The sequence below is a fragment of the Emydura macquarii genome, unplaced genomic scaffold (genome assembly GCF_026122565.2).
Source record: "Emydura macquarii macquarii isolate MOO-44397 ecotype Brisbane River unplaced genomic scaffold, CSIRO-AGI_Emac_v2 contig_1230, whole genome shotgun sequence".
Taxonomy (NCBI): domain Eukaryota; kingdom Metazoa; phylum Chordata; order Testudines; family Chelidae; genus Emydura; species Emydura macquarii.
In genome coordinates this window covers 9,543,010-9,567,707 of record NW_027131367.1, presented here as the reverse complement: position 1 = coordinate 9,567,707, position 24,698 = coordinate 9,543,010, and the positions used below count along the sequence as shown (strand labels likewise).

Sequence of the window (24,698 nt, the reverse complement as noted above, 5' to 3'; positions counted from 1 at the left end):
AGGGTGGAGTGGACCAATTGCCTCTCCAGTTCCTTCTCACTGCCTCATGATCCGGGTCGGAACCTCCAGTGTTCAAAGCTTCAGCTTTCTTCATCTGTGAAAATATATTTCGAGATCTGTAAATAGTTTTTATATTCTAATTTTGAAGTTTCTAGCCGATAGTTTTAGTGTTTTTTAAGTTAGTCGGTCGGACTTCCTGATGTCGGGGGCACTGCGCCTCCGCCCCATGCCCCGTTTTAGGTACTGGATTATGCCCAGGACTCTGGGCTTCACAATTTGTTTCTTGTCTGCAGTCCTTCTCAGTCAGCATTGGTGACTGTTGCTGGCTGAGAAGGATCACAGCAAGGTGCAGTATCTGCTGTTGGTTTCCCAGTCATACCCGGGAAGGGTGGGAACTTCGCCTTAGGAAGCACCTAATGGAAAAGGCGATGAGGACATAATTGGACCCAGGCTAAGGGATTTCCCTCCCCCTCCCCCGCCCCCCATCGACCTAACTCAGCAAGGAGTGTGCTTCCTGCCACGAGGTCCAAATCAGGAGCGAAGGTGTCTATCTCCACAGATCCCTCCGTGTCAGGAGAGCACGGAGCATTCTCCTAAGTATGAGGCCAACTCTTCCTCTAAATCCTCTTTGAAGAAGTCAGATCCAGCCCAGCCTAAACTGAGGACCAGCTCAGCCCAAGAGAACTTAGTACGTCCTGAGTCTCAGAAGCATGATAAGAAAGCCTACAAGTGTGGCATGAGCCTGTGTACTCGCCAAACCTACAGTCCATGAGCAGCATAGTGGCTGTTCCCACCATAGTGATGTCATTCCTGGTAGAAACCTTTCTCCCATTCATTCAAGGTCACCTTCATTATGTCAGACAACATCACAATCGGCTTTTACATAACAAACAGGGAGAAGCGAGATCTGCCACCCTGTGTGTATTTGTGTTGTGTGTGTGGAACTGGTGCATCAGCCATCAGATTACCTTGTCAGCAGTCTACCTCCCAGGAAACCACTATGTGCTAGCAGGTCTCTCAGCAGACACTTTGTGGTCAATCACAAGCGGGAGCTTCACGATACTTCAGAAAACAGTATTTTTGCTGTGTGGGGAATGCCCCACCAGGGACCTGTTTGCCTCTCAAACAAACAAGAAATGCAACATATACTGTTCCGGAGGAGCCCTGGGTCACCACTCAGAGAGTGACACTCTACTCCTTCCATGGTCAGATCATCTGAACTATGCCTCCCCTCCATTACCACTCCTGCCTCGACTCTTGTACCAGATTTGGCAGGATAGAACACAAGTTATTCTTAAGGCCCAAACTAGCCCAGATGGTTTTGGTTCCTGAACCTCCAGTGCATGTCATCTCGGGCACCGATCATTATTCCTACATTTCCTGATCGCCTGCCTCAGGAGAGCAGCGAGATCAGGCATCCCAACCCATGGGCACTTCATCTCAGAGCCTGGTTTTTGGATGGGCATCATCCTTAGAGCAACTGTGTTCTGAAGATGTACAGAAGATCCTTTCTAGGAGTAGGAAGGATTCCACTGGGATATGTTCTCTAGCCAAGTGTAAGCGTTTCTCTGTTTGGGTGCATCAGAGTAGTATGAGGTGAGCCAGGGCAGATGTGCAGGCTGACAGACACTGCTTTCAAAATTCAATGGCTCTGGGCTCATAAAACCCATGCCTGTCCACAGTGGAATATGGATAAGGACAACACATCTCAAAGAACCTCCTACTATAAGGTACGTAACTTTTTCTTTATGGAGGGGAATGCTTTTCCAGAAATTTGGCTGGGTTATGAGTTGGGAGAGCAGTGCAGGTCATGGTGACAGCAATTATCAGCTGCATTTTTGTAGGAAGTTGCCAGAAAGGGACTTGGGAATCAAATATAAGGGATGTGGGGCTCACCTTTTAAACTGCATGTGGTCATGTGAATTAGACAGTGCTTTATCCTTGTGTATCCAGCACCCAAAAGCTTCATAATTCTTCTCTCAAAGTGACATGGGAAACCACAGTGATATCTTTTTTTTTTTCCCCTGGGAAGAAACTGTACAAGACGTGTCGGGTGATGCAAGAGAGGATCATGGAACTGCTGGTGGCGGTGCAGAATGAAGATGTGATAGCTGAATTAATACGAGTGAATGAAGAGCTGAATAACGTCCTCCTGGGACATGAAAGGTAAATATATATTAGTTAAACCAGAGCCTTTCTTTTCTTGTTTGGCCTTAGTAACAGGTTCTCCTGACTAGACCGACCAAATCTGTTATATAAATAACACTGTAGTATGACGTTTATGTCACAGTTCAGGACAGCTGCTGCACCTGTATTCCCCCTCCATGGTGCAGTAAGGGCACCCACTCTCAGGCATCCGACTCCCCAGTGATCATCTCTCTTGGGTGGAGACACACGTCTCTCTCCCTCCTCATTGAGCTGTTTCCAGGCTCCACAGTTCCCTGCCTAGACTGTGAATTCCCCAGCAAACTCCTACAATACTTAAACTTAATTCAATTAGGTTTAATTTAATTAAGGTGTGTCTGGGATATATCTGTTGCAGTTTAGTCTGCTCTTTCATGGTGAAATTCACCCTTCTGCAGAGGGCTAACAGGAGGCATATGGGCAAATGATCCATATAACTGGTGCTAGCTGTCTGCAGAAAAATGAATTTCATCCTCCGTCAACAAGAAAGGATCAGCATATTCCTTTTTGTGTTGTGCTTATAATTCTCTGCTGATCTCGTCTCTCCTTGCACTTGAGAAGCAGCAGACAGATTAAAATTTGTAGAGGGGTCCCTAGAAGACCAGCTTGCTGGGTAAACCAAATTACTAGTGTATCTGGGAATATTAAAGCATGTGGAAAGAAACAGGCTCTGAGTCCTTCCGTTAGCACAGGACTTGGATACAGTGGATTTGGCTTCAGTCCATTATGAGCTCCCTTTGTTCCTTTAGTTACCCACATGTAGAGTTAACATGCTCCCAGGGAAGACAGACAGTTTTACTGCAGGCATCAGCCAAAGTGTGGAGTTCCTGCTTTCTTAAAAGAGTCACATGCTGCTCTCCGCAGTATTAAAACAAGTTATTCTACCCCCACTGCAGGAACAAATATTTATTATTTCACACAAGGAAATCCTGAGAGCTTGTGATGAATTTGCATTTATTTACTTTTTTATGTCATTACTGGGATGATTAGAGGCTTAGTACAATTTAATAATATCAGAATTGCAGCATTTCCCGAACAACCAATAATAGCGATCATCTTATATCATTATTAGCCTTAACTGTGAATAGATGGCTTTCCTAACCGGAGATGAGATGACAGTGTTCTAAAAACCATTCATCACCACCATGTGGGTGATGTGGGTTAGGGAACAAATTGAAGACTTGTGCTTCCTACAAAGGGAAAATTAAGCCTTTCAAGGAGCACTGAACTGCTTGAATTCTGGGATGGGCAGAGTGGAGTGCGCTGATGACCTCACCCTTTTTCATCCATGCAGGGCCTCCACATCGGGGGGGACAAGGGGGGAAGGGTACACTTTACCAGGGCCCAGAGGCCCGGGGGGGCCTGGCCCAGGCTGCAACCCCCAGGGGTATGTGTGTGGGAGGGGGCCCGTGTTACAAGTTAGTACTGGGCCTGAAAAAATTATGCTTGGGCCCTGCATCCATCACCTATGATGATCCATCAGTAGATTGGCATCAAGAAGACAAACTTCTCCCATATTCAACACTTCACAGGACACCACACATTTCTGGCAGGTCTTGGAGACATGTTGTCCTGCCAGCTACTCTGTTCAGTCACTCATTTCTAAAGGGCTGGCAAAGGGGGGCATATTAGAAGACCTTGGGGTGACCTGGGAGAAGGAGAGTAGAGTAAAGACAAATTGCAATGACCAGGAAAGGGAAGAAGATTAGAGTGTGGTAAGGGAGGGGAAGAAAGCACCAATTAATGCCTCCTCCTTGTTTGCCTTCTGTCAGTTCCAGTTTATTTCAAAAGAATTTTGACTAACCTCTTCAGCACCCAACCCTTAGCATTGTAGCCCTTGGAGTGTGCTCCAGGCATATTTCACAAGATTGTTTTCCATTGTGTGACTTTCTGGTACAGGAGCAATTTTTGTGGACACTCCGAATCTGCTAACAGCATGAACGGAGAGGCTTTTATAAGCTGCAGTAGGTGCTGTTAAATTTGTGCAGGTACTGCTGTTCTGTCCCTTTAGTGGGTCTTAGGAAAATCCAAATAAAATGTGTGGTCTCTGGAAAATAACACTGACCTTTGAGAATTTGCTGTGCGCTTTTGGTCATAGCAAGGATAATAGAGTCAGCAATGGCTATGATTATACAAATCTATTAATAAGTAAAGTAGATGGACTTTGTTTTTTGGGGGAGGGGAAGAGAGGGTTAAAGACAAAACAAGAACCCCCTCTGGTTACATTAATCTTGAATGGCTCAGTCTGCTATTTTGACTTTGGGACTCTCTTAAAGAGCCAGGAACATGTTTGGTTCTGTAGTTTGTGCAGCACCTAGCACAATGGGTCCATGATTGACATTCCTAGGCACTACTGCTATACAAATAATTATCATAATAATATATAGGTACAAAATAATAACAAGGAAGTTAATGAGCATCATGTGGCTTGCACTTACAGTTAATACTTCAAAATTCCTTGCTTTTCTGGTTTTAATTTGGATTATGATTATTTATTGATGATTATTTTCATCATTAACAGCACCAATTCAGAGGGATGCCAAAACATTTTTCAAACTACATACTGTGTTGCTCTTTTTTAAATAGTGTTTTTCATCAGAGAATCAAAGCACTCTGCAGAGATGGGTGACATGAATTAATCCATGTGAAATACCTGTGAGGTGAAACAGTAAATATTATTATCCCCATGTTTACAGCTTGGGAAACTTAGTGTCATGCTGAGTTAGTTTCCCAAACCCGAAGAAGAGCTCTGTGTAAGCTCGAAAGCTTGTCTCTCTCCCCAACAGAAGTTGGTATAATAAAAGATGTGACCTCACCCTCCTTGTCTCATTGATTATCATGACATTTAATCAGGGCAGCAGGTTTAAGATTCTTGCTGTGGCAGAGAACTCTGCGGGATCTCTAATGATCAGGAGTCAGTGCTCCGTTGCAGCGCTGTCTATACAAGGAGTTTTCAGCCCTGTAATTTGCATTGGGTGCAGCTCCATCAGCAGTAGCACTGGTGGAAGTTGCAGTGTAGAAAAGGCTCAGACAGGTTCAGGTGTTTTTATCACTGTGTAATTTTACGTTAAAGAGCCGTGGATTCCAAGCTTGTTCAACACACCCACTTCTGAATAACAGCGCTGCAGAACACCATCCCAAAGGCCAGAACACATTCAACGCTGCTTCACTAGGGATTTACTGAGTTGGAAAAAAAGGGTGATTTCTACACTGAGCAGTTACAACATCCCTTCAGCTTTAGTCCAGGATCTGTCTCAGCTGAAACAAATACTCTGTTGTGTATCACACAGATGCATAGTTAATCCATCCTCACCCCTAGGATGTTTCTTGTAAGGCCAATCCATGAGGATTGAAGAGAAAACTTTGCAATTTTTAAAAATAAAAATGTTGCATTCGTGGCATCCTGAAGGTTGATGAGTTACCAGAAGAATATGTTTTGTATTGACCATTGCTCTGGCTACGTCTTAGATTCTATGACATATGAAGGATAGAATGACCACATTAGAAGCAACAACTTTAACAATTGCACTGCAAGCCTTGTTCCTCCTTCTCACAAGACAACCAGCCTTCAGAGAGTATTATCACTTTTGCAAACGCTGCAGTGTGTTTAACTTGTGTTTAGTTTTTGCACAAATATCGTATCTCTGTCACTCAGATGCTCTAACTAATGGAACCAGGGTGTGTGTGCAGTAAACAATGACAATCTTGACTCATCCTTCCCCTTTTCTCTCCCCCAAATCTCTTCCAAATGCTGCGGCCAGTCGTTGTCTTCCCAGTGTAATTCGCATAAACTTCCATGCTATTGATCGCAATATGTTATTCAGCTGATTCTTCAGTCTAGTGTTTACAGCTGCGTGTTATGTTTTACAATACTCTCTTTAAAAAGGGTTTTTCACTTCTTGCCCAAGGAAAGTTTGTCATGTTAGTAAAACACAAATGAGTTTCTCTTTGGTTTCTATAAATCCACTTTATCCAGATGTAGACCTAGAATCTTCTTAATACTGACGATTAACATTTCTCTTGGTAGCTGAAACTTCCTCCTGAATATGAATAATAGCTTGTGGTATGCCTCAACAAATTCCAAGTGAAATGGTTCACCCATTGATTGAAAGGGCAAATAATTGCTAATGGGAGTGTGAAATTGCTCAGAAAACAAACATTCTTGTGCAGGAGCACTGTATACTTATTTAACTCCTTTCTGGTTACAGTTACATTGTGCCTCAAAGCTACTATATATATATATTATTTCCAATGTTTTCTACTTGCTTGGTTAATATTTGCTACATAAGCATTTATTGTTTACTATAGGAAATCCTCAGTATGCCATTGAATACACAGATATGTGAGATGCTAAAAATTACATGGGTGTGTTTAACTAGTTGCAGCTGTTTATATATATTTGAGTGGCAGTATGACTTCTTGAAGGCAAGTCACATTGTGTTTCCTGTATCTGATTATTAACTATGAATCTGCGGGGAGTCACAGTGAAATCAAGAACAATGGTCTCTGCGTGTGTAGTATATTGGCTTGCTTCATGTAACCATGGCTCTAGTGATTTTGACAACTATACTATTTCCTGCTATATCGCAGAGAAAGTAGCTCTCTCTCCTTTCTGTCAGGTGATACAGAGCTGGTTCTAACGTTCCTACTGAGGAAACTAGTGTCTGTTTGTGTTTATGGCCATGCTTTGTAGGATTAGACTTCTCAGTATCTGCTGGATTCTTATGAACGGCTCTTTCTTTTTGAGTGATACACCTGGGATGTTTAAGGCTAAATTATTGACAATGTACCATTCCAACAGGTTTTCTCGAAACAGAGTGCGTTTCTTGGAGAATCAGAGAATCCAGAGTGAGCAAGCAGAGGTGAGTAGTTAAGGACAAACCCATCAACTTCAGGGTAAGACGCAGGCCCAGATTTTATAAAACAGAGCTTTTCCTCTTATTTGTTGCAACAATGGGCTTTTGTGACCGAAGGAATTATATTTACTAGCCGTTGGATTCAATATGCTGTCTCCAACAGAGGATTATGTTGCTCTGTTAATTTGCAAGAGTCCACTTACAGAATCTCATTTTGTAGCACCAGTATCAAATTACCTTCAAATATAACATGGAGAATAAGAAAGGACAACTGAAAAAGAGAGACATTCTATTAAAATGCTGTTTTATTACCTCTATTGCTTAGTACTAGATTCAGTTCTAATCTCTGACATGAAGGGATTTGTTTCTTTTTCTCTATAGTCTTATCTTTACTTATTGTCTCTATGGGCATTTATGAAGCTGGAAAATTAATTTTTAAATGCTACTTTTCTCCCATCACTGCTCCCATTTTATTAATCATGCTGGCCCAAATTGTGAGACACAAGTTTCATCTTGTACAACGCCAAAATTAACTCAGTTTCCTTTGCATCCTGCATGAGGCTAATTATAATGATTGACATATAGTCCATAATTATTACAGGAAGGTAGTAATCAATCTAGCTTTTTCCATGGAAAACTACTATTACTGACTTACATTGTAGTCAGATAGTCCATTTGTCGTTTCTGTGTTGGATGGTTTAATGGTTCAAAATGATCCAGTTTGCAGATCTCATAGCTCATTCATAAGTCCCCGAGTTTAAAATACATTTGTTTTAGCTAGTGCTAATAAAATCACATTCTTAACTCTGTCAAGACATATGTTCACTAGACCTGAGTAGGAAACAGTTTTCCTGTCTTGCAAAAATTTGAGATTTTTTAACAATTGTTTGTCCCTGAATCAGGACAAAAATTCAAAAACTCAAAAAAAAAATTTCTTGAAATGAACATTTGGAAAAAAAATGGATTGGGTCAATCGAAACATTTCATTTCAATTTATTTAAAAAAATACTATAAATTAAATTTTGAAACAAAAAATTTGTCCTACTTTTACATTTTGAAAATGTCAAAAATGGGATGTTTTGACAACGTCACATCTTTTCTTTTCTCAGTTTTTTGAAAGGGGAAATTCAAAGCCAGTTCATTCCTGCAAACAGTTCTGGTTTTGATAAACTGGCATTTTCCAACAACAACAAAAATTGATAGAAAAATTCCTGACCAGCCCTACTGGTCACTTTTTCTCAATAATATTCAAATTAAGTGAAAATAGCAACTTAATTTTTTATTTTAACTCTTTTTCTCCTTAGATCTATAGAAAACTACCATCTGCTCCTTCATGTGATCTATTTGACTTCAATTCTAGTTCTCCAATTCCTGTGTCAACATTGGCTGGAACTGGCCCTGAGACTCCTCAGCTTTCAGAATTAAGTGAGTAAAATATTTGTATTTTCTCAAAAACATTAGAAAATTTTTATATAAAATGTTTCTAACCTTGTGGAGCTGGAGCCTATGCAGATGGAAATGAAAGTATGCTGGCATTCACATCACATGGAGGTGGGACAAGGGGGCTGCAAAACTAATGAAGACATTTCTGAAAGAGATGTGTATTGCTCCCATTTTCCGCTGCTAATGTGATCCAAGTGTGTTCCCTTACATCCATTTCAAATACATGTGAGATGAAACGAAATGTAGGCAGTGATGGGAGAGTCTGAGTGTGTGCACAGTATCAAACAGAACACTGGCCCCAACACTATCAGTACTGCAGGTGTGTACATCTAATGTTGGATAAATGAACTGTGGTAACAAACCGTATAAAGATGAGGTTTTTGCGTACACCTCCTGAATGGGGTTTTTGAATCCATATGAGTGGTGTTCTTCCTTTTAGTGTTCTTTCCTAAAACAAAGAACCACTGAGGGCAGAACACAAAATTCCTTGCAAGAGCCAAATGTGTATTCAGATGAAAATGGAAGAGTTATTCTTTGAATCTTTAAGGAAAAGTAGAGCTGATTTAATATTGTATTCTTAAGGAACTTTATACAAAAATTTGTTGATGGGAGAGGTGTTTTGGAATAATCTGCCTCCTCCATTATTAAACTGAAGAGCATGAATAATTTACAGTGAAGCAATCTCTGTCCTCCAGGCCCAAGAACATCCATATAACCAGGCACCTCTTCCTGGCACAAGTTGCTTGTTCTGTAGTTTCGGAAGGGAAAGGCATACTTTTCCTTTCTGAATTTCCTAAATATTTTCAAGGAACCCCCTCAAATCCACAACATTTTGCTCAGATTGGGAGAGGTAAGAACTCAGAGTAAATGTATTGTGATCCTAGTAGAATAAGAAACTAGTGGTCCTCTGGTTTTAAAGTATGTTTGCTAATATGCGTATTGCCATTCATTTTTTTCCCCCTCTGGTAATTTAAAATGTCAGGCAGAAATACAATGCATTTCTAAAATCAACTCTACATTTCTTACCATTTCAAAGGCAGAATGATAATATCGCTAAATTGAATAGCAGCACTTTCGGTATGTATTTCAAAGCAGTTGCACAATACTGCAACTTCTCCACTGCAATGTTATACCCCCCAAAATCACTGACAAATAATAAAGTCTTAATGGTTTGCCAAATAACAGTCATGCAAGTTTCAATACCAGCTTGAATTTTAGATTGCAGATCTACAAGTGCTGCAGATCCAGGCAACCATCGTCCTTTGCTCTACCCTCCGCTAGATACACTATCTGCAGCAAACACCCAACAGCCCTTGTAAGTAATATGTTACCAAAAAACTGTAAAAGCGAACAGCTTAATGTTTTCAGAGATGTTTGCTCTTTATGTTGCTGCTCTCCTACATACTTTTGGAAGGATCTGTGAACGTTTGGTACTACTTATGATTTACACACTTGTTCAATAAAACAGGATTGCCTACCTTTTGCTCTAGATGCTTCCTGACACGCTTGAAAGATAGGCTACTTCTGCAATACCCTTTGACCAATAATTAATATATTTAATAACCCAGCAGCCAAAAGCATATTTATGATTTCCCTCCAGTCCTCCTAAGCCCTCACTGTCAGGAAGAAACAAATAAGTCTTACAGTATACCTGACAAGTCAATAAACTAAGACAGCACAGGACTTAGTGAGAACAAGCTCCAAAGTTGAGGTGCCCTTGCAGAGAAGATCCTAGCAGCTGTCCCCTTTGGTGACCCTGTGGATCTCGGCTCTGACGAAAGATGAAAGACAGTCAATAGAAAAAATCTAATTATATGAGTTCATATTCTTCTGTTAGTGTCTCAGTGACATTCCATGTGTTAATCGTTACCTAGGTTTGCAACTGAAGCACAAAGCACAAGCCAAAGCATCTTTGATGGTCGTATCTATGACAACGTGAGTAACAAGGATACTCAGAATAGCATTCTTCAATGGCAAGTGTTAAAACAGAGGTTTCCTTGCTCTTGTTCTGCTAGCTGTCCAGATGGAAGAAAAAGATCCATCCCACAGCACTTTTCCAAAGCAGTGGGGAACAACCTCAGTGTCCAGAGCAACTTCCCTTTCTTGATACAACACATCCTGTTCTGAAAGGTTTTGTGTGAGATGCTTGCTATGGCCAGCGCCGTTGCTGCAGTTTGCCTAACTCATTGCTGTATACAGAACATTTGCCTAACTCATTGCTGATTGAACATTGAGATTGCTGTATGAGAGCCACTATTCAGTCTACCCAGCTATAAGTTTCCTGTTGCAGACCATCTAGGCACCATAAGTTTAAAAAAATAATATAGAAACTTTAAAAAAAGAACCAACCAACCAGCCACCCACAAAGGGATGCATTCTCAGCTTAATCTAAGGAATGTGTATGGTGGAGGGAAAGAAGATTGGATATAAAAGCAAAGGAAGTGGAAACCCCAATAGGCCAAATTAAATAATTAAATAATGACTTGTAGCAAACTCAGAAGACAGCCAGAGAGGAGGTGGCTCGTCTATTCTTCATGAGACCCCTTGGATCGGGATTCACCATGTCCAAGAAAGACTTGCTGCATTATTACCTATATTCTAGCAGCACCTGGATATCAGGACTGTGGTGTGCTAGGTTGAATCTGGTGGCTGATGTGAAATCAACCATGACCAACCACTGCTGCTTGAGCAGAGTTATAAGGAAAAAGGAAGTTACTCAAGTAGTTCTTGCCAAGATTATGAAGGGCTTTCTATGGTCGCATTAAGAACCTGCAATGTATTCTTTGCAAGCAGTACAAATCTTGGGAGGCTGACATCACCCATTCCTTTACTCCTGCTGTAAAGAGCAAGTGAACAGCCATGTACAAATCTTGTAGCATCTGGATCAAAGTATCAGAATAGAATATATACAAGTAAATTATACAGACATACACTACAGTAATAAAAATAAAAATCTCTAGCAGTTTTATAGGTGCTTGTTTTGTGCTGGCCGACCTGATCTGTTTTTACTGTCTTACAAAGTAGTATAAAAAGGTTGTCTACCAGCATGCAAATTTAAACAAGTTTTTGTTTGCCCTGTTCACTTACATACTAACTTTATTCTGATTGATGTCCTTAGCTTGCCACGCTTTTAGACCCAGTGCCTTTGCAAACAGTAAACCTTCAAATTGTTAATATCTCACCACAGAATGAAACACCAGGTGCATCGCCAGCAGGTAATAAAGTAATTTTACACTTCAGACCTAACTTCCATGTTACGGCATCTGTTTTCCCAGTGTCCCATAGGGACCTTGCATAAAGATCACGACAAAAAATCAGCAACAAAAACTAACATGGTCCAAGGCTTTGTATGATGACTTTAAGGAGTGTGCGTATGTTTAATATTTAGAGCATGAAAATGTATTGGGGATAATCAGTTGTTGTCTTATGTCAATTCAAGATGCAAAACAAAGCAAACATTCATCAAGCATGTTATTTGCTTGCTTTAAAAGATGTATTAATTTGTCTTTTTTCCCCACCTCCCTGCAGATGTATCAAAGAGCAGTTCACAGACACCTAATTATTATGAGATAATGGAATTTGATCCTTTAGCGTCAAGCAACAGCACAGAGTGAGTAATTTTGAAAATTACTAATCTGCAGTTTCTCACTGAATGACTTATTGGATGAGAGAGACAAGGTGGGTGAGATAATATTTTTTATTGTATGAAGCATTTCTTTTGCCAGTTAAAAATGCATGAAACTGACTTAGGCATCAGGTGAGGGACACTGACATTAAATGCAAGTGGCTAAATTCTGTGGAGTTCTTTGAACCGTTCCTGGGTTAGCCAATTAAGCTAAACCTCCAAAAGGTGTTTTATTAATAGGTTACTGGAAAAATGGTGAATCACCTTTGTACTGAAAAATAATCTAGGAAACTCTTGTTCAATGGCATGAAAAACTGAACATACTAGTACTGATCTTGGGGAAGGCAGCCAGCTACATCTGAAAATGTAGGTATTTACATATTACACAGTACATACTAGCTGGGAGCTATCTTCTTTTGTAGTCTGAATTTATTAAAATTGGTATGTGGTTTTTTTAAACTTTTTTTGTTCTCCAACCATTTTACCTTTGGAGATCCTGAATTCAAATCCTATTTAGTTCAAAAGTGAAAACAAGTTTAGTGTGTCTCCTATTCCCAGGAGGATATATGATATTTTCACAAATTCACCACCATTAGCAGTGTGCACCATTTGAATGCATGCTGTCCTGCCACTTCAACTGCTAGCTAGTAGTCATTTTGAACACTTAAGAGAAAAATTCACACTTGAGCAGGTTTTCACTGGGACAGTTTTGCTGAATAAAATGAAATTAGAGTGACCTAGTATTTAACCTACCTGTCTTCTTTCAGAGCTATTTATGAAGAAATTGATGATTATCTCTCCAAACCAGAAGTTAAAAGGCATACAGATTGCTAAGTGTGGAAGGTGAAGTCTTTTAATGAACACAAAAGTTATTCTCTGATGCCAGCACTAGAAACTGCTTTCTATAACTGAGAGATGAATACGAGGGAAAGAGTCCTCTTTGCTATTTTGAACATAGCAACAAATAAGTATGGGGATCTTACTTGTTATACACTTCAATGTGTTCTGTTTGGATCTACTTTCAATTCTGATCACTGACACTTTTTATAAGGTACTAAGGCCCCATGCTTGCACATGATTATTTTTCTAATTGCAGGATTGGGGCCTGAAACAATACCTAAAACATGCTCTCAAAATTGTCTACAGAATAATGCACTCTGCCGCTAACTGAAGCAAAACACAAGCAGTCTTTAATTACAGAGGAAAGTTTTGCTTCAACATTAACTAACATGCTGACACACAAAGGAGAAAAAATACACCTACACTATACATAAGCTTTGGTTCAACATACAAATCAATGTATTTTGTCTTAATAAGGACCTGCTCTGAGCTGGAAAATGAATACTCTCTTCCAGGCTAGTCAGTATATGAAAAAATGTTTTTTTAAACCTCTCTTCTCACTTGTATCACACCACAGCCTTACTTTTAATTTTATGTGCCTCTTTAAAAACTGGATATGAACCAATCAACACTTTCCAAAGTGTTTTTATTTTTCAGAGTTTTTAATCCTCTGAAGGAAAAAAAAAATCTTTAGTGATGGAAGAAGAGCAATATGGAGAAGTTACTTGGTTGCCAAATTATTCTAACTAAGCACCTTGATCATTGAAAGGTGCTACTTTTATTAGTGGGGTTAAAAGTGCCTTCCATATTTATGCTGAATGTAAAATTTGCACTTTACTGAAAGACATAGTAATACTCTGAATTGGACGTTGATATAAAATTTAGTTAAGTGGGTTCTTGTGGCTGGCAAGTCAGATTTTTGTGCATTTAAAGTTAAATTTTATTATTTTAACTTCAAAAATGTAAGCAATATTAAATTATATTAAGTTCTCCAACTGTTACACTGTCTTTTATAATACAAAACCCAGAGGGAAAAACAAAATATTAGTGGAAAACTACCATCTTGCCCTGTGGAGTTCTTACCATTTGTCATTCACAAAGGGTGAAATACCCATCATGGTGACACAACCCCACAAATACACCCCTGGGAATATTTGTGTGTGAATGCAAGGTGTGACAGGTAAGCAGGTGGGTCTGGGCCTCTACACTGGCTAATGTGCGACATTGTTCTAGAGCAGGGGTGTCCAAACTGCGGCCCGCGGGCCAACTGCGGCCCGCGATCCATTTTTAATTGGCCCGCAGCAAATTCCAAAAATATACCAGAATATGGCCCGCACATGAAACCTGGCGGTATTGCACTTCTTGGTTTTAACTCTAGGTGGAGCTACTGAGTTGATCAAGGCAGTTCCTCTACAAAACAAAATTAAGGAAAGAAAAATTTTGCCACAGCGCACTGAAAATGACAACACCAAAGAAACGCAAGATAGCAAGTGAGTGTAGAAAATTTCAGACACGGTGGGAAAATGAATACTTCTTTATGGAAGTCAAGGGGAAGTGTGTGTGTTTGATTTGTAATGAGAGTGTCGCAGTGATGAAGGAGTACAATGTAAGACTACACTACGAAACCAAACATCAGACCTACATGTCCTACACTGGTGTGGAACGAGAACAGAAGGTTAAGCAGATGACAACTATCTTGCTAGCTCAACAACAGTATTTTTCCTGTGCCAAAAAAACTCAAGAAAATGCCACAATAGCCAGCTATGAGGTGGCTCAACTCATTGCCCAGCATGGGAAGGCTTTTTCAGATGGTGAATTCATAAAACAGTGCCTCACTAAAGTCGCAGGAATAATGTGCCCAGAAAAAAGTCAAGAATTCGACAGCGTTAGCCTATCAAGAAACACAGTTGTGCAGCGAATCGAAGACTTGTCAGCCAACATAAAACATCAACTGTCAGACAAAACGTGTGCTTTTGATTTCTACTCCATTGCATGTGATGAGAGCACAGACGCCACAGATACCGCACAGTTATTAATTTTTTTGCGGGGAGTTGACAATAACTTTTGCGTTACGGAGGAGCTGCTTGATCTCAGCAGTCTAAATACCACAACAACGGGTAAAGACATTTTTGAAGCTGTGTCAAATGCAATTGACAAGATAGGACTTAAATGGGACAAGTTGTGTGGAGTTACAACGGATGGAGTTCCAGCTATGACAGGCGAGCGCAAAGGAATGGCCTCTATGGTGTGTGCCAAGGTGCAGGAGAGCGGAGGTGAGGCAGTTAAAATGCACTGTATCATCCACCAAGAAGCACTCTGTGCCAAGACAGTACAGCTTAGCGATGTGATGAACACTGTTGTGAAAACGGTAAACATAATTCGAGTACGAGCACTCTACCACAGAGAATTTCAAACTTTCTTAACTGACGTTGATGCTGAATATGGGGACCTGCTCTACCATTCAGAAGTGCGCTGGCTAAGTCGCGGCTCCGTGCTTCGGCGGTTTTATTCTCTGAGATCAGAGATCGACCAGTTTTTGAAAGAAAAGGACCGACCTCTTCACGAGCTGAGTGACCCTCTATGGTTGGCAGACCTGGCGTTTTTAGTTGATCTCACTGAACACCTCAACACACTCAACAAAAACCTACAAGGCAAAGACCAACTCGTACCGCAGCTTCACGCACACATGAAAGCATTCTGTGTGAAGCTCCGACTGTTTGAGGCACAGTTGCGCACCTTCAATGTCGCGCACTTCCCCACATTGTCCGAAATCAGATCTGCGTTTCCAAAGGCCGATCTCACTGATAAAAAGGGGAAATATGTGTCTGTGATCACATCTCTCATGACAGAATTTTCTCAGCGCTTCCAAGATTTTTCTACCATTGAGAACGATATCAAGCTGTTCGCGACTCCCTTCATGATAAATGCAGAAGAAGTGGAAGAGAGTCTGCAATTAGAACTTATAGAAATGCAGTGTGATGATTCTCTGAAGAATCAACATCAGCTTCTCTCCTTACCTGACTTCTACCGGAGCTTGGAAGAAGCCAAGTTTCCTCTGATGAGACGCCACGCAAAAGAATGATGAGTCTGTTCGGCTCAACATACATATGTGAACAAACATTTTCTCTGATGACGCTGAACAAAAGCAGATTGAGAACCAAAATGACCAACGACCATCTCTGTGACGTCCTTCGCATCTCAACCACAAAACTGACTCCGGACCTGCCAGCAATCCTGCAGGCCAAAGCGCAACTTCATTGTTCCCACTGAGCGCAACCGTGTTCCCCTGAGTTCAAAATATATTACACGTTCCATGTGTTATTAAGCCCTATTACTTAATAAATGTAATCATTTTATGTTGATAGCATTTTTAAAACAAATATTAGTTGATCTGTTGACAATCCAAACTTATTTGCATAACAAGCTTGAAATATAGTATATAATTTATTTTATATCCCCACCCCCTCCAGGTCTGTCAAGAAGGACCACCATCCAGAAGCAATCAGAGGCAGCTGTTTTGAGAATGAACTGCCAACCTTTTTTGTTCTAAAAAAAAAATCCCATTCATGAAAAGCAGTGTTGTAGGCTGATTGATTTAGTTTACTTAAATAAACCAGGTGAGGCAATACGTACTTCATCTCGAGTGAGTGGCCCGGCTGTTTGTGTATTTTATCGCATATGGCCCTTGGTGAAAAAAGTTTGGACACCCCTGTTCTAGAGAAACAAGGTGGGTGAGGTAGTTATCTTTTATTGGATCAACTTCTGGTGGTGAGAGAGACAAGCTTACAGAACTCTTCCTCAGATCTGGAGCTCTGTATAAGCCTAAAAACTTGTCTCTCACCAACATAAATTGGTTCAATAAAAGATATACCTTACCTTCCTTATCTCTCGAATATCCTGGGATCAACACGGCTACAATACTGCATGCAAGTTTCTCTCATGCAGGCAAGGCCTTAGACAAATCACAGACCCATTTAAGAAACATCCTGTCGTTAGTGAAATCTGAGCAGTAGAAGCAACTGAGCTACAGCCATGGTTTATGCTTGTTTTATTGTCTGTAGAGCTGGCCAGAAAACAGAATTTCCCTCACATGAATTTTTTTTTATCCTGAATTAGGGTCAGAAAGTCAAAATTTAAAAATGTTTCACTCGTGGAAAGGTCTCAGAAATCCATTTTAGAAGTGAAATGGAATTTTCCAGCTTGCTGCTCAACTCACTCCAATGTCAGATCTATGGTATTTGGAGTGATTTTTTTGTGGCCAGCTATATAGCTATGCCAGTAAAAACCCTCCTGTAGACAGTTGTGTGAGTGCTTTTTGGTGGGACAACTTATTTCATTAACTGGAATAAACTATATTCATGTGTTTCCAAAGTCTTCTCTGGGGCCAAGATTTGGCCCTCATTCTGGCATTTACATCCTGAACAGGGCATGGCCTTGCTCAAACTCTCCCCAATAGGGTGAATTTCACCCCCCTGCCCCCGAGTAAAAATCATTTTATGCAGCAGAACAATGTAACACACAGCATAAAACAACAACATTTTTAATCAGTCCAGTTAAGATTTCACATTGTGTCTTTACAAAAGATACACTGGATGCCAGTAAATACAAAGTACAGTAATGTTTGTTTTGAAAGTAACTTCCAAGCACTTTAAAAACAAATAATTTGGATATATGTAAAAGCTGCATAAAAAAAAGAGAGAAAAGGGAACAACAGTTCCTCTGCATAGCACTGTTCTTAAATTAAATCATATACAAATGTAATTTGTAGAGACCTAAATGACAGCAATTAAGTATTTTGCCATAATTTCTAATGTGCCCCTCACAGTGATGTTTATACTCTGAAACACTACTTTTGGTATTACTTTTATTACAGCCCATGCACTAAAGCACAGATAGGAAGGATGGCTTAGGGGAAAGGATACTAGAGTGGGATTTGAGACTGGAGTTCAATTTGTGTGAGAACTTGGGCATGTCAATTCCTCCACCCTTTGCCTCAGTTTCCCCCATATAAAAAAATGGGGATAAGTGCCTGTGTCATAGTGCGGTTGTGAGAATAAAATCCATTAATGATTATAAGATGGTGTGGAAAGTCATACTAATAACTAGCTAGAGGGACAGGTAGGGAAGAACCATTCTGATCTATTGTACTTCCTTACAGCATTTGAGATGAGCTACATCACTCTTTCTTTGAGAGTCTTTTGCAAACATTTTTGCTACTTTCTCTGGGGCTTGAGTAGAAACCAGCAATGCAAAACATTATGCTCTGGTTCAAAACTGCCATAATGTTATAATAAAAAATAATCCAGTTAATAACTTCTATACCATCTTTCATTCAAAGATATCAAAGTAGTTCACAAATAAGCCTAATTCTCCTATAAAGTATGCACACAGAAATTATTTTCACCTACCACCAAAATACAGCCATATCTGAAGTGAAACAATACACAACATGCTACTGCTGTTTACCAAGATTGAATACTGTAACCTATTGAAACTCAGAGAAATGTAGGCAAACTGAGATGGATTGGGCTAATACTTTAACAAACAGATTAAAAAAGATTTGAAATCACCACCACTCGTGAGTAGCTCTGTGCATGACATCCAACACACAGTACCTCCAACAGCAGTACCATTGGTATATGTCATACTATTAAAATTCAGTACAAACTTGAACAGGAGAGTGCCACCTAATGACTCATCAACTTTTTCTGCACCGCTTACACGTTTTTAGTGACCTAGACTGATTTTCTCTCCCTTGTAAGGTCTCTTAAGATTAGGTAAAATATTTCCTGGCAAGGGGTATTTCTTTTTCACTTAAAATACAGGATTGATGGAAGTTGTCTTTTTTTATTAAGTTTCATAAGCTCTTAATCATTTTCAGGAATTAACAGTTTTCTTTCTTAGCCAATTTCCATCAACAGAAGACATTGTTAACTACATAACCCCAGATATTTAGTAGATCTGTTTCTAGCTATTGAATGTAAAGCTAAATCTGAAAATAATTGTTTTGAAGATTTCAATTTGCTACGATTTACCTTTGCCTAGGTGTTCAGACACATTATTGATCCTTGCATAGAAAGTAAAATAAAATCACATCTTAACAGCATATCTGTCATGGTTTAATAATTAAAATACAAATTCATTTTGTACAGTACTTCCATGGGGTAGTTCAGATACTTCTTGCCTCTGTGTTTTGCAAAGTTGACAGATCACTGGGCTGCTAGGTACCAGAGAAACTATAGATTCATTAAATAGATATTGTCTATGATTGATAACCGGGGAGTGGCAACGTGTGTCCTCCTTTTGCTTCAAAAAAGGTGTAAGAAAGAGTGATCAGATCAACTCTGGCCATTCTTGGGTCTTCAGCAAATTCAGGATCTATGAAGAAAAATACAGGCATGTCCACTTCCTCGTGGGGATTAAGCCGTTGTTCTTCAAAACAAAAGCACTGTACATTGTGGAAAGTGGGAACAGTTACGAAACAAATATGTACACACTGCATGTTAAAAACAACCTTTAAATGTTCTGTTTTTTCTAGTGCTTCTACTTTGATTCACAAATCATCTTCCCTCTACTGGCAAGTGAATACCAAATGGCAATTACAGCAGTTGCTTAAACTGAAAAGCTCTATTAGGAAAGTACAGTAGTTTCGAAGTGGACACTCGGTACCATATGACTATTCAGCCCCCAAGTAAGTGCCCTCAAGATCACTGTGGTTCATGTCCTACACTTTGGGAGCCACTCTAATGGGACTTTTAGTACCTGCCTTCTATGTTTAGCCTTGGCTAAAAAGATGGATTGATGTATGGAACAGTATAATATTTGAAATACTGAATTTTTCAGATTGCCCCAAAATCAAAAATCAAACAAATCTAGTTCAGTGTAATTGGGAACTACTCAGTTAAGCAGTCAAGTGAAAGAGCTGGACTCAACGCCTTGGAGTGACACACTTCACCTACTTGTATTTTATTGAAATATTGTCCTGCTTCAAATGGCACCACGTTATATGTAGAGATTCCAATTACTGGTTTGTCTGTAGAATTCTTCGCTTTGTAAAATGCCAGTGCAGTCTCTCCTGGTACCACCTGTTAAGTTAAATAAAAAAAATTATATACAGTTATTGTAAAGTTCATTATACCACTCACACAAAGTTTTGTAGGACTTAAGTTATTAAATTTATTCCAGTGATAATTTTTTTAGCTGTCTTAACTTGCAGTGAATCTGCCTTTATCTATTTACTGTATTTCACACATTACTGAATCTGGACAAGTAAACTGGGGAAAAGTGATTGTAAATTAAAAACAGTACTGAGAACCAGCTTTAATATCCACATAAAATATTAATCATAACATGGATGCATTTTGGATCTTATCCTACAGCTGTGCATCTTTCCAGGTATATCTGCACAGTCCACAGCAGTGAGCCTCCCAGCCTGGGTCAATAGACTCAGGGTAGCAGGGCTCACACTAGTTCTGTAAAAATAGCTGTGAAAACAGTGGTTTGAAGTTGTGGCTTGGGATGGAGCTTGGGCTCTGAAGCCTTGAAAGGTGGGCAGACTAGACTAGAGCCCATGTTCCAGCATAAACTGAAACTTCCACGTGCCATCTATATAGCAGGCTGGGAGGCTTGCTGCTGGGAACTATGTAGACATACTCTCATTGACTTCAGTAGTTCAGCACCTTTTTGGAGTCTTTTGACACCATACAGGATTGGGTCTTTGTATATGTCAAGTTAATACACTTCGGTATATAGAGTCCAATAGCCCTACTGAAAGAAAAAACCAAAAGTAAAAAAAAATTTCAATAATGAATTCAAACAAACTGATCGAGGAACATGACTGGCCTCAGAAGAGCCTTTATTGGTAACCAGTTTTAAACAGTAGCAATATTATTGAAGGCAAAACAATAAAAAAAAAAAATCAATGGACAAAAATAATCTTGCAGGAATACTGATAAGAAGAAAAGATGCACACCTTGACCTAAACCCCAGTGCTGTAATTTAAAATGCTGAAGTGGATTGCTTTGGTCTGCCAGCACCAGCCCTCTAGACTTCAATGCCCACCTGTATTGTAAATTGCAAGACTGGGGCTCAAACTTGTGTTTTCCCCCTTGTTTGCAGCTCATGCAACTTTTATTAACCTTTTCTAAAAGGCTCTAAGAAACTAATCTTCAAACCAAAGTGTACAACAGCAACCAAGAAAAATACTTGGTAAGTAAAAATATTTCAATCAATAAAAAAACCTACAATTATTTAAAATTATGAAAAATCCCTTTGACACTGTGCTTTAATCTCTGGCATTAACGTTTATCAATTCAAATGAAAGTAGCTTCAATATTATTTGAATGAGTGCTGAAAAATAAGGCTCCCATCCTGTAAATACTTGGGAGTAGTCCATTTATAGGCCTTCTTATGGCCTTAATCCTGAAAACTCATACCCATGTTTAAATCTTTTCAAGATCCAAGTCAATGTATGTAATAGGACCTAACACACAAGTTTTAAGGAGTTAAGATTTGAAGCCTCAATTTTTCAGTTTTTTGTAGTCTTGATAAACCATTCTATAATGTCTTACATAATTCATTTAGTTTCTTACATATATTTCTGTTTGCTGAGGTCTAAAATTCCAGTGTAGACTTGCATGCACATCAGCATTGAAAGTGACCTTAATTATGCGATCTTTAACAGGTTCCATAGTCTCAATTTGATCTGAACCATGACCTGCTACTGCCGACCCACCTAGTCCAGTAGCCTTTATAAAAAGAAAAATTGTAGTTAGTGGTATTAAAACTGAATACTTTCTGGTGCCTCAAATATCAAGTTAACAATTTCAACATATATAGAAAGAAGGTTAAGGTAACACTACCAATTTAAGATCTAGTCAATTTCAGAAAAGAATTTAAAGTGGGGTCAGGTACTATTCTTTCCCAAGAACCAACCCCCTGACCAAACATACTTTTTAATGGAAACATTTTTTTCCTTTCCCCTTTATGAAAACGTTCCACCCAAATACCTAACTGACTGTAGGGAGGAAAGTGAGAATTACTGTACACACTGTAAACAAACTGGGAAAAATCAAGGGAAAAAGTAATTCTGTTAAACCACCCTTATTTGTTGTTTGGAACAACAAATTTAAAAATGGCCAACCTGCACCACAGCCTCCTAGCCAATGACACAGACTCCTACGCCCTATGCTAATACAATCAATAAAGGACAACAAGTGGATGGCACTGATTTAAAATACATGGGGCGGAGGGATGCAGCAAGAAGAGGTAGGAGCTGATATTGAGTGTACATCTACGCTTGTGGCAAGATGAAGTGTATGCACACCACCTGCCCACCTAGCAGAAGTATAAATAGCAGGGTAAACTGAGTCACGGTTGAGGGGCATAGAGTGCCCTACACACCTGAACCCTAGGCTCTCCACCCTACCCAGCTTTCTACCTCTACACTGGTATTTGTAGCAGTGTAGCTTCCCGCTGCCTACCCCCCTGCCTACCTCCCGGATGCTTTCACCCCTGCCCGACCCAGCGGTGACCAGAGCGGACGCAGCCCGCCTGTCCCCGCAGCCCCGTGTCTGTCTCTGCTGTGGCCGGGCGGGGGAGCGGCCCTGACCTGGCAGTAGAGGCGGTAGAGCGGCACGGCCGCGTAGGACAGGCCCACCATGCCCACGGCCGCGGCGGCGATGTAGGTCAGGACGGTCTTGTTCTTGCGCCGCCGCTCCTGCTCCTGCTGCCGCGTGTAAGGGCCGGGGCGCGCCGCCCCTCGCGCCTGCTGCCGCCCGGGCCAGGCCTGGCAGCGGAGGGCGCAGCCCGGACCCGGTGCCCTCGGCCCGCGGGGGGCCCATTGGCTGAGCGGGGCCGCGGGCCCAGAGCACCGGCCGCAAGCCGCCCCTCCTCGGGCAAGGGGCTCCCCCAGCCTCCCCAGACGGGCTCCTCCCCCAGCGCCTCGGCCCCAGACACTGAGCAGGGGGGGACCGGAGCCGGCAGCCCGGGTCGGCAGCCGCAGAGCCCCGAGGTACCTCCAACCCCGCCCGCACAGCCGCATCCTTCCCGGAGGGACCCCCCGCCCACGCCCAGCCTCTCACGTGACCCGAGCCCGTCAGACGTACTCTCGCACACGTGATTCTCTATTCTCGCGAGATTTCGGGGCTGCGCGCTCGCGGCGGGGCGGGGCGGGGGCAGAGCGCGACTCGGCGGCGTGCACAGCGTACGGCGGCTGCGGGGGGTAAGTTCGCGTTCTCGGTGCCCGGCCCCCGCCCCCTCCCGGCCAGGAGCTGCTGCGGGGGTGGGCCGTTGGTGTGACTCAGTTTCCCTGTCACTTTCGCCAGGGCTTTGCAGCAACGCCTCACCCCCGCCCCAGGGAACGGGCCACGGGGCCGCCCCTCACAGAGTTCCCAGTGGGGTGCCCAGATGTGCCGATTTGACAGGAACCGCCCCGAGATTTGGGACTTTTCCTTATCTAGGGGCCTGTTGCCCCCAGCCCCCCCCCCGTCCTGGTCCTTCACACTTGCTGCCTGGTCAGCCTAGCTCCCGGGGCTGGCGGGAGCGCGCCCAGTGGGGGCTTGGCGGGAGCGCGCCGGGGAGGGGGGCGTGGCAGGGGGGCGGGAGTGCTCTGTATCGGGCCAGTCTGAGCCCGGAGGCAGCCCGCCCCGTGGGGACATGGCAGGAGTGAGGGGAGCCCGCCCCGTGCAGGTTGTGCGAGGACGGTTGGAGCGCTCCGAAGGGGGAGGGGTGGCGGGAGCGCGAGCGCTCTTCATTTGCCCGTTGCCGTGGCCAGGGGAGCCCTCTCGGTGCAGGTGGCGGGAGCGTCCTGAATGGGGCCCGGCCCGGGGCAGGGACTCTTCGTTTGGCCATGGCAGCAGCGGCGGGAGCGGCTCTCGGTGCGGATTGTGCGGGGGGGGGGGGGGAGAGCGCTGCCAGTGGGGCTGGCCCAGGGGTGGCGGGAGCGCGCTCAGTAGGAACATGGCAGCAGCAGTGGGAGCGATCTCAGTGCGGATAGCCCAGGATAGGGAGACTGTTCTCACTGGGGACCTTCCAGGGGCAGCAGGAGCACTGTCAGTGGGGCTGGCCCAGGAACACACAGCCCAGACTGGTCTGATCTTGGGGTACTGTCATCCCACAGAATTCTTCCTTCCATGGGGCTGGCCCCAGCAATTATGGGATTTCCTTCTTCAGGGGGCATCCGGTGAAGCGCTGTGAGCATTTCCCTGTCTTCAAGGGTTTCCCACCACAGGGAGGCCTCATGGCCGTTTCTCTAATGCCAGGGGGGCCTCTTGTAGGGGGTACGCTTCTCAGAGGCTGCATGCTGTTGTATCCTTGTAGGGATGTTCCTGTGGCCTGTAGTGCTTCTAGGGCCCTGCAGAACTTCGCCGCAGCCTCTTGTCAGACTGTTTGCATTGGGCCAAGCAAGCATCCTGCCATGGATTGCCACACTGTATTTTTAGGGATGCAGCACAGTCAATGTTATAACATGGCATGATGTGGCACTTGGTTGCAATGAGGCCACGTGGTAGTGTTCCACTGTAGTAACTTGGTGTTTTTGGGCCAACTCCATCCTATTGCATCACAGTGTTTTGATACTGCACACAGGTGTTTTCTGGCCGTGTCTTCTGTGAAGTTGTGCATGGCAGTGAGTTGATGAAGTTCAAAGTCGTGATGGCATTTTGGTACATGCGATGGATGTAATGATGTATTTCCCATGATGTAATTCCGTTCATTCCAACATATAGTTGCAACTGGCTTGGCCTTGGACA

The 24,698-nt window shown here is 42.1% G+C and overlaps 2 protein-coding genes across 5 annotated transcripts in view; one reads left to right on the top strand and one right to left on the bottom strand.

Moving 5' to 3' along the window:
* Nucleotides 1-19,914, top strand: part of TOM1L1 (target of myb1 like 1 membrane trafficking protein) — a 38,803-nt gene extending 18,889 nt beyond the window's left edge. The window contains exons 8-17 of one of the 3 annotated variants that reach the window (XR_010919562.1): nt 2,033-2,166; nt 6,986-7,046; nt 8,345-8,465; nt 9,702-9,798; nt 10,358-10,418; nt 11,602-11,698; nt 12,012-12,093; nt 12,876-12,951; nt 16,419-16,565; nt 19,487-19,914. Coding sequence is in view for 2 of the 3 variants with exons in the window: in XM_067547431.1 (XP_067403532.1) it covers nt 2,033-2,166; nt 6,986-7,046; nt 8,345-8,465; nt 9,702-9,798; nt 10,358-10,418; nt 11,602-11,698; nt 12,012-12,093; nt 12,876-12,942 (720 nt within the window). In the remaining variant the exon portion in view is untranslated. Of the gene's footprint in view, nt 1-2,032; nt 2,167-6,985; nt 7,047-8,344; nt 8,466-9,701; nt 9,799-10,357; nt 10,419-11,601; nt 11,699-12,011; nt 12,094-12,875; nt 13,902-16,418; nt 16,566-19,486 lie in introns of those variants that run through there. The other 2 variants (XM_067547431.1, XM_067547430.1) reach the window with 2 other exon arrangements.
* COX11 (cytochrome c oxidase copper chaperone COX11) lies at nt 17,461-23,031 on the bottom strand. 2 transcript variants are annotated; one of them, XM_067547433.1, is made up of 4 exons: nt 22,559-23,031; nt 21,540-21,695; nt 19,908-20,033; nt 17,461-19,326 (listed from the first exon to the last, which is right to left on the bottom strand). In XM_067547433.1, exons 1-4 carry the CDS (start codon nt 22,988-22,990, stop codon nt 19,282-19,284), a joined length of 759 nt encoding a protein of 252 aa, XP_067403534.1. In that variant the 5' UTR covers nt 22,991-23,031; the 3' UTR covers nt 17,461-19,281. The 2 variants fall into 2 exon arrangements, with proteins under 2 accessions (XP_067403534.1, XP_067403533.1); XM_067547432.1 differs by having other exon boundaries at nt 17,461-19,396; nt 22,559-23,023.
* Nucleotides 23,032-24,698: the final 1,667 nt, after the last annotated feature.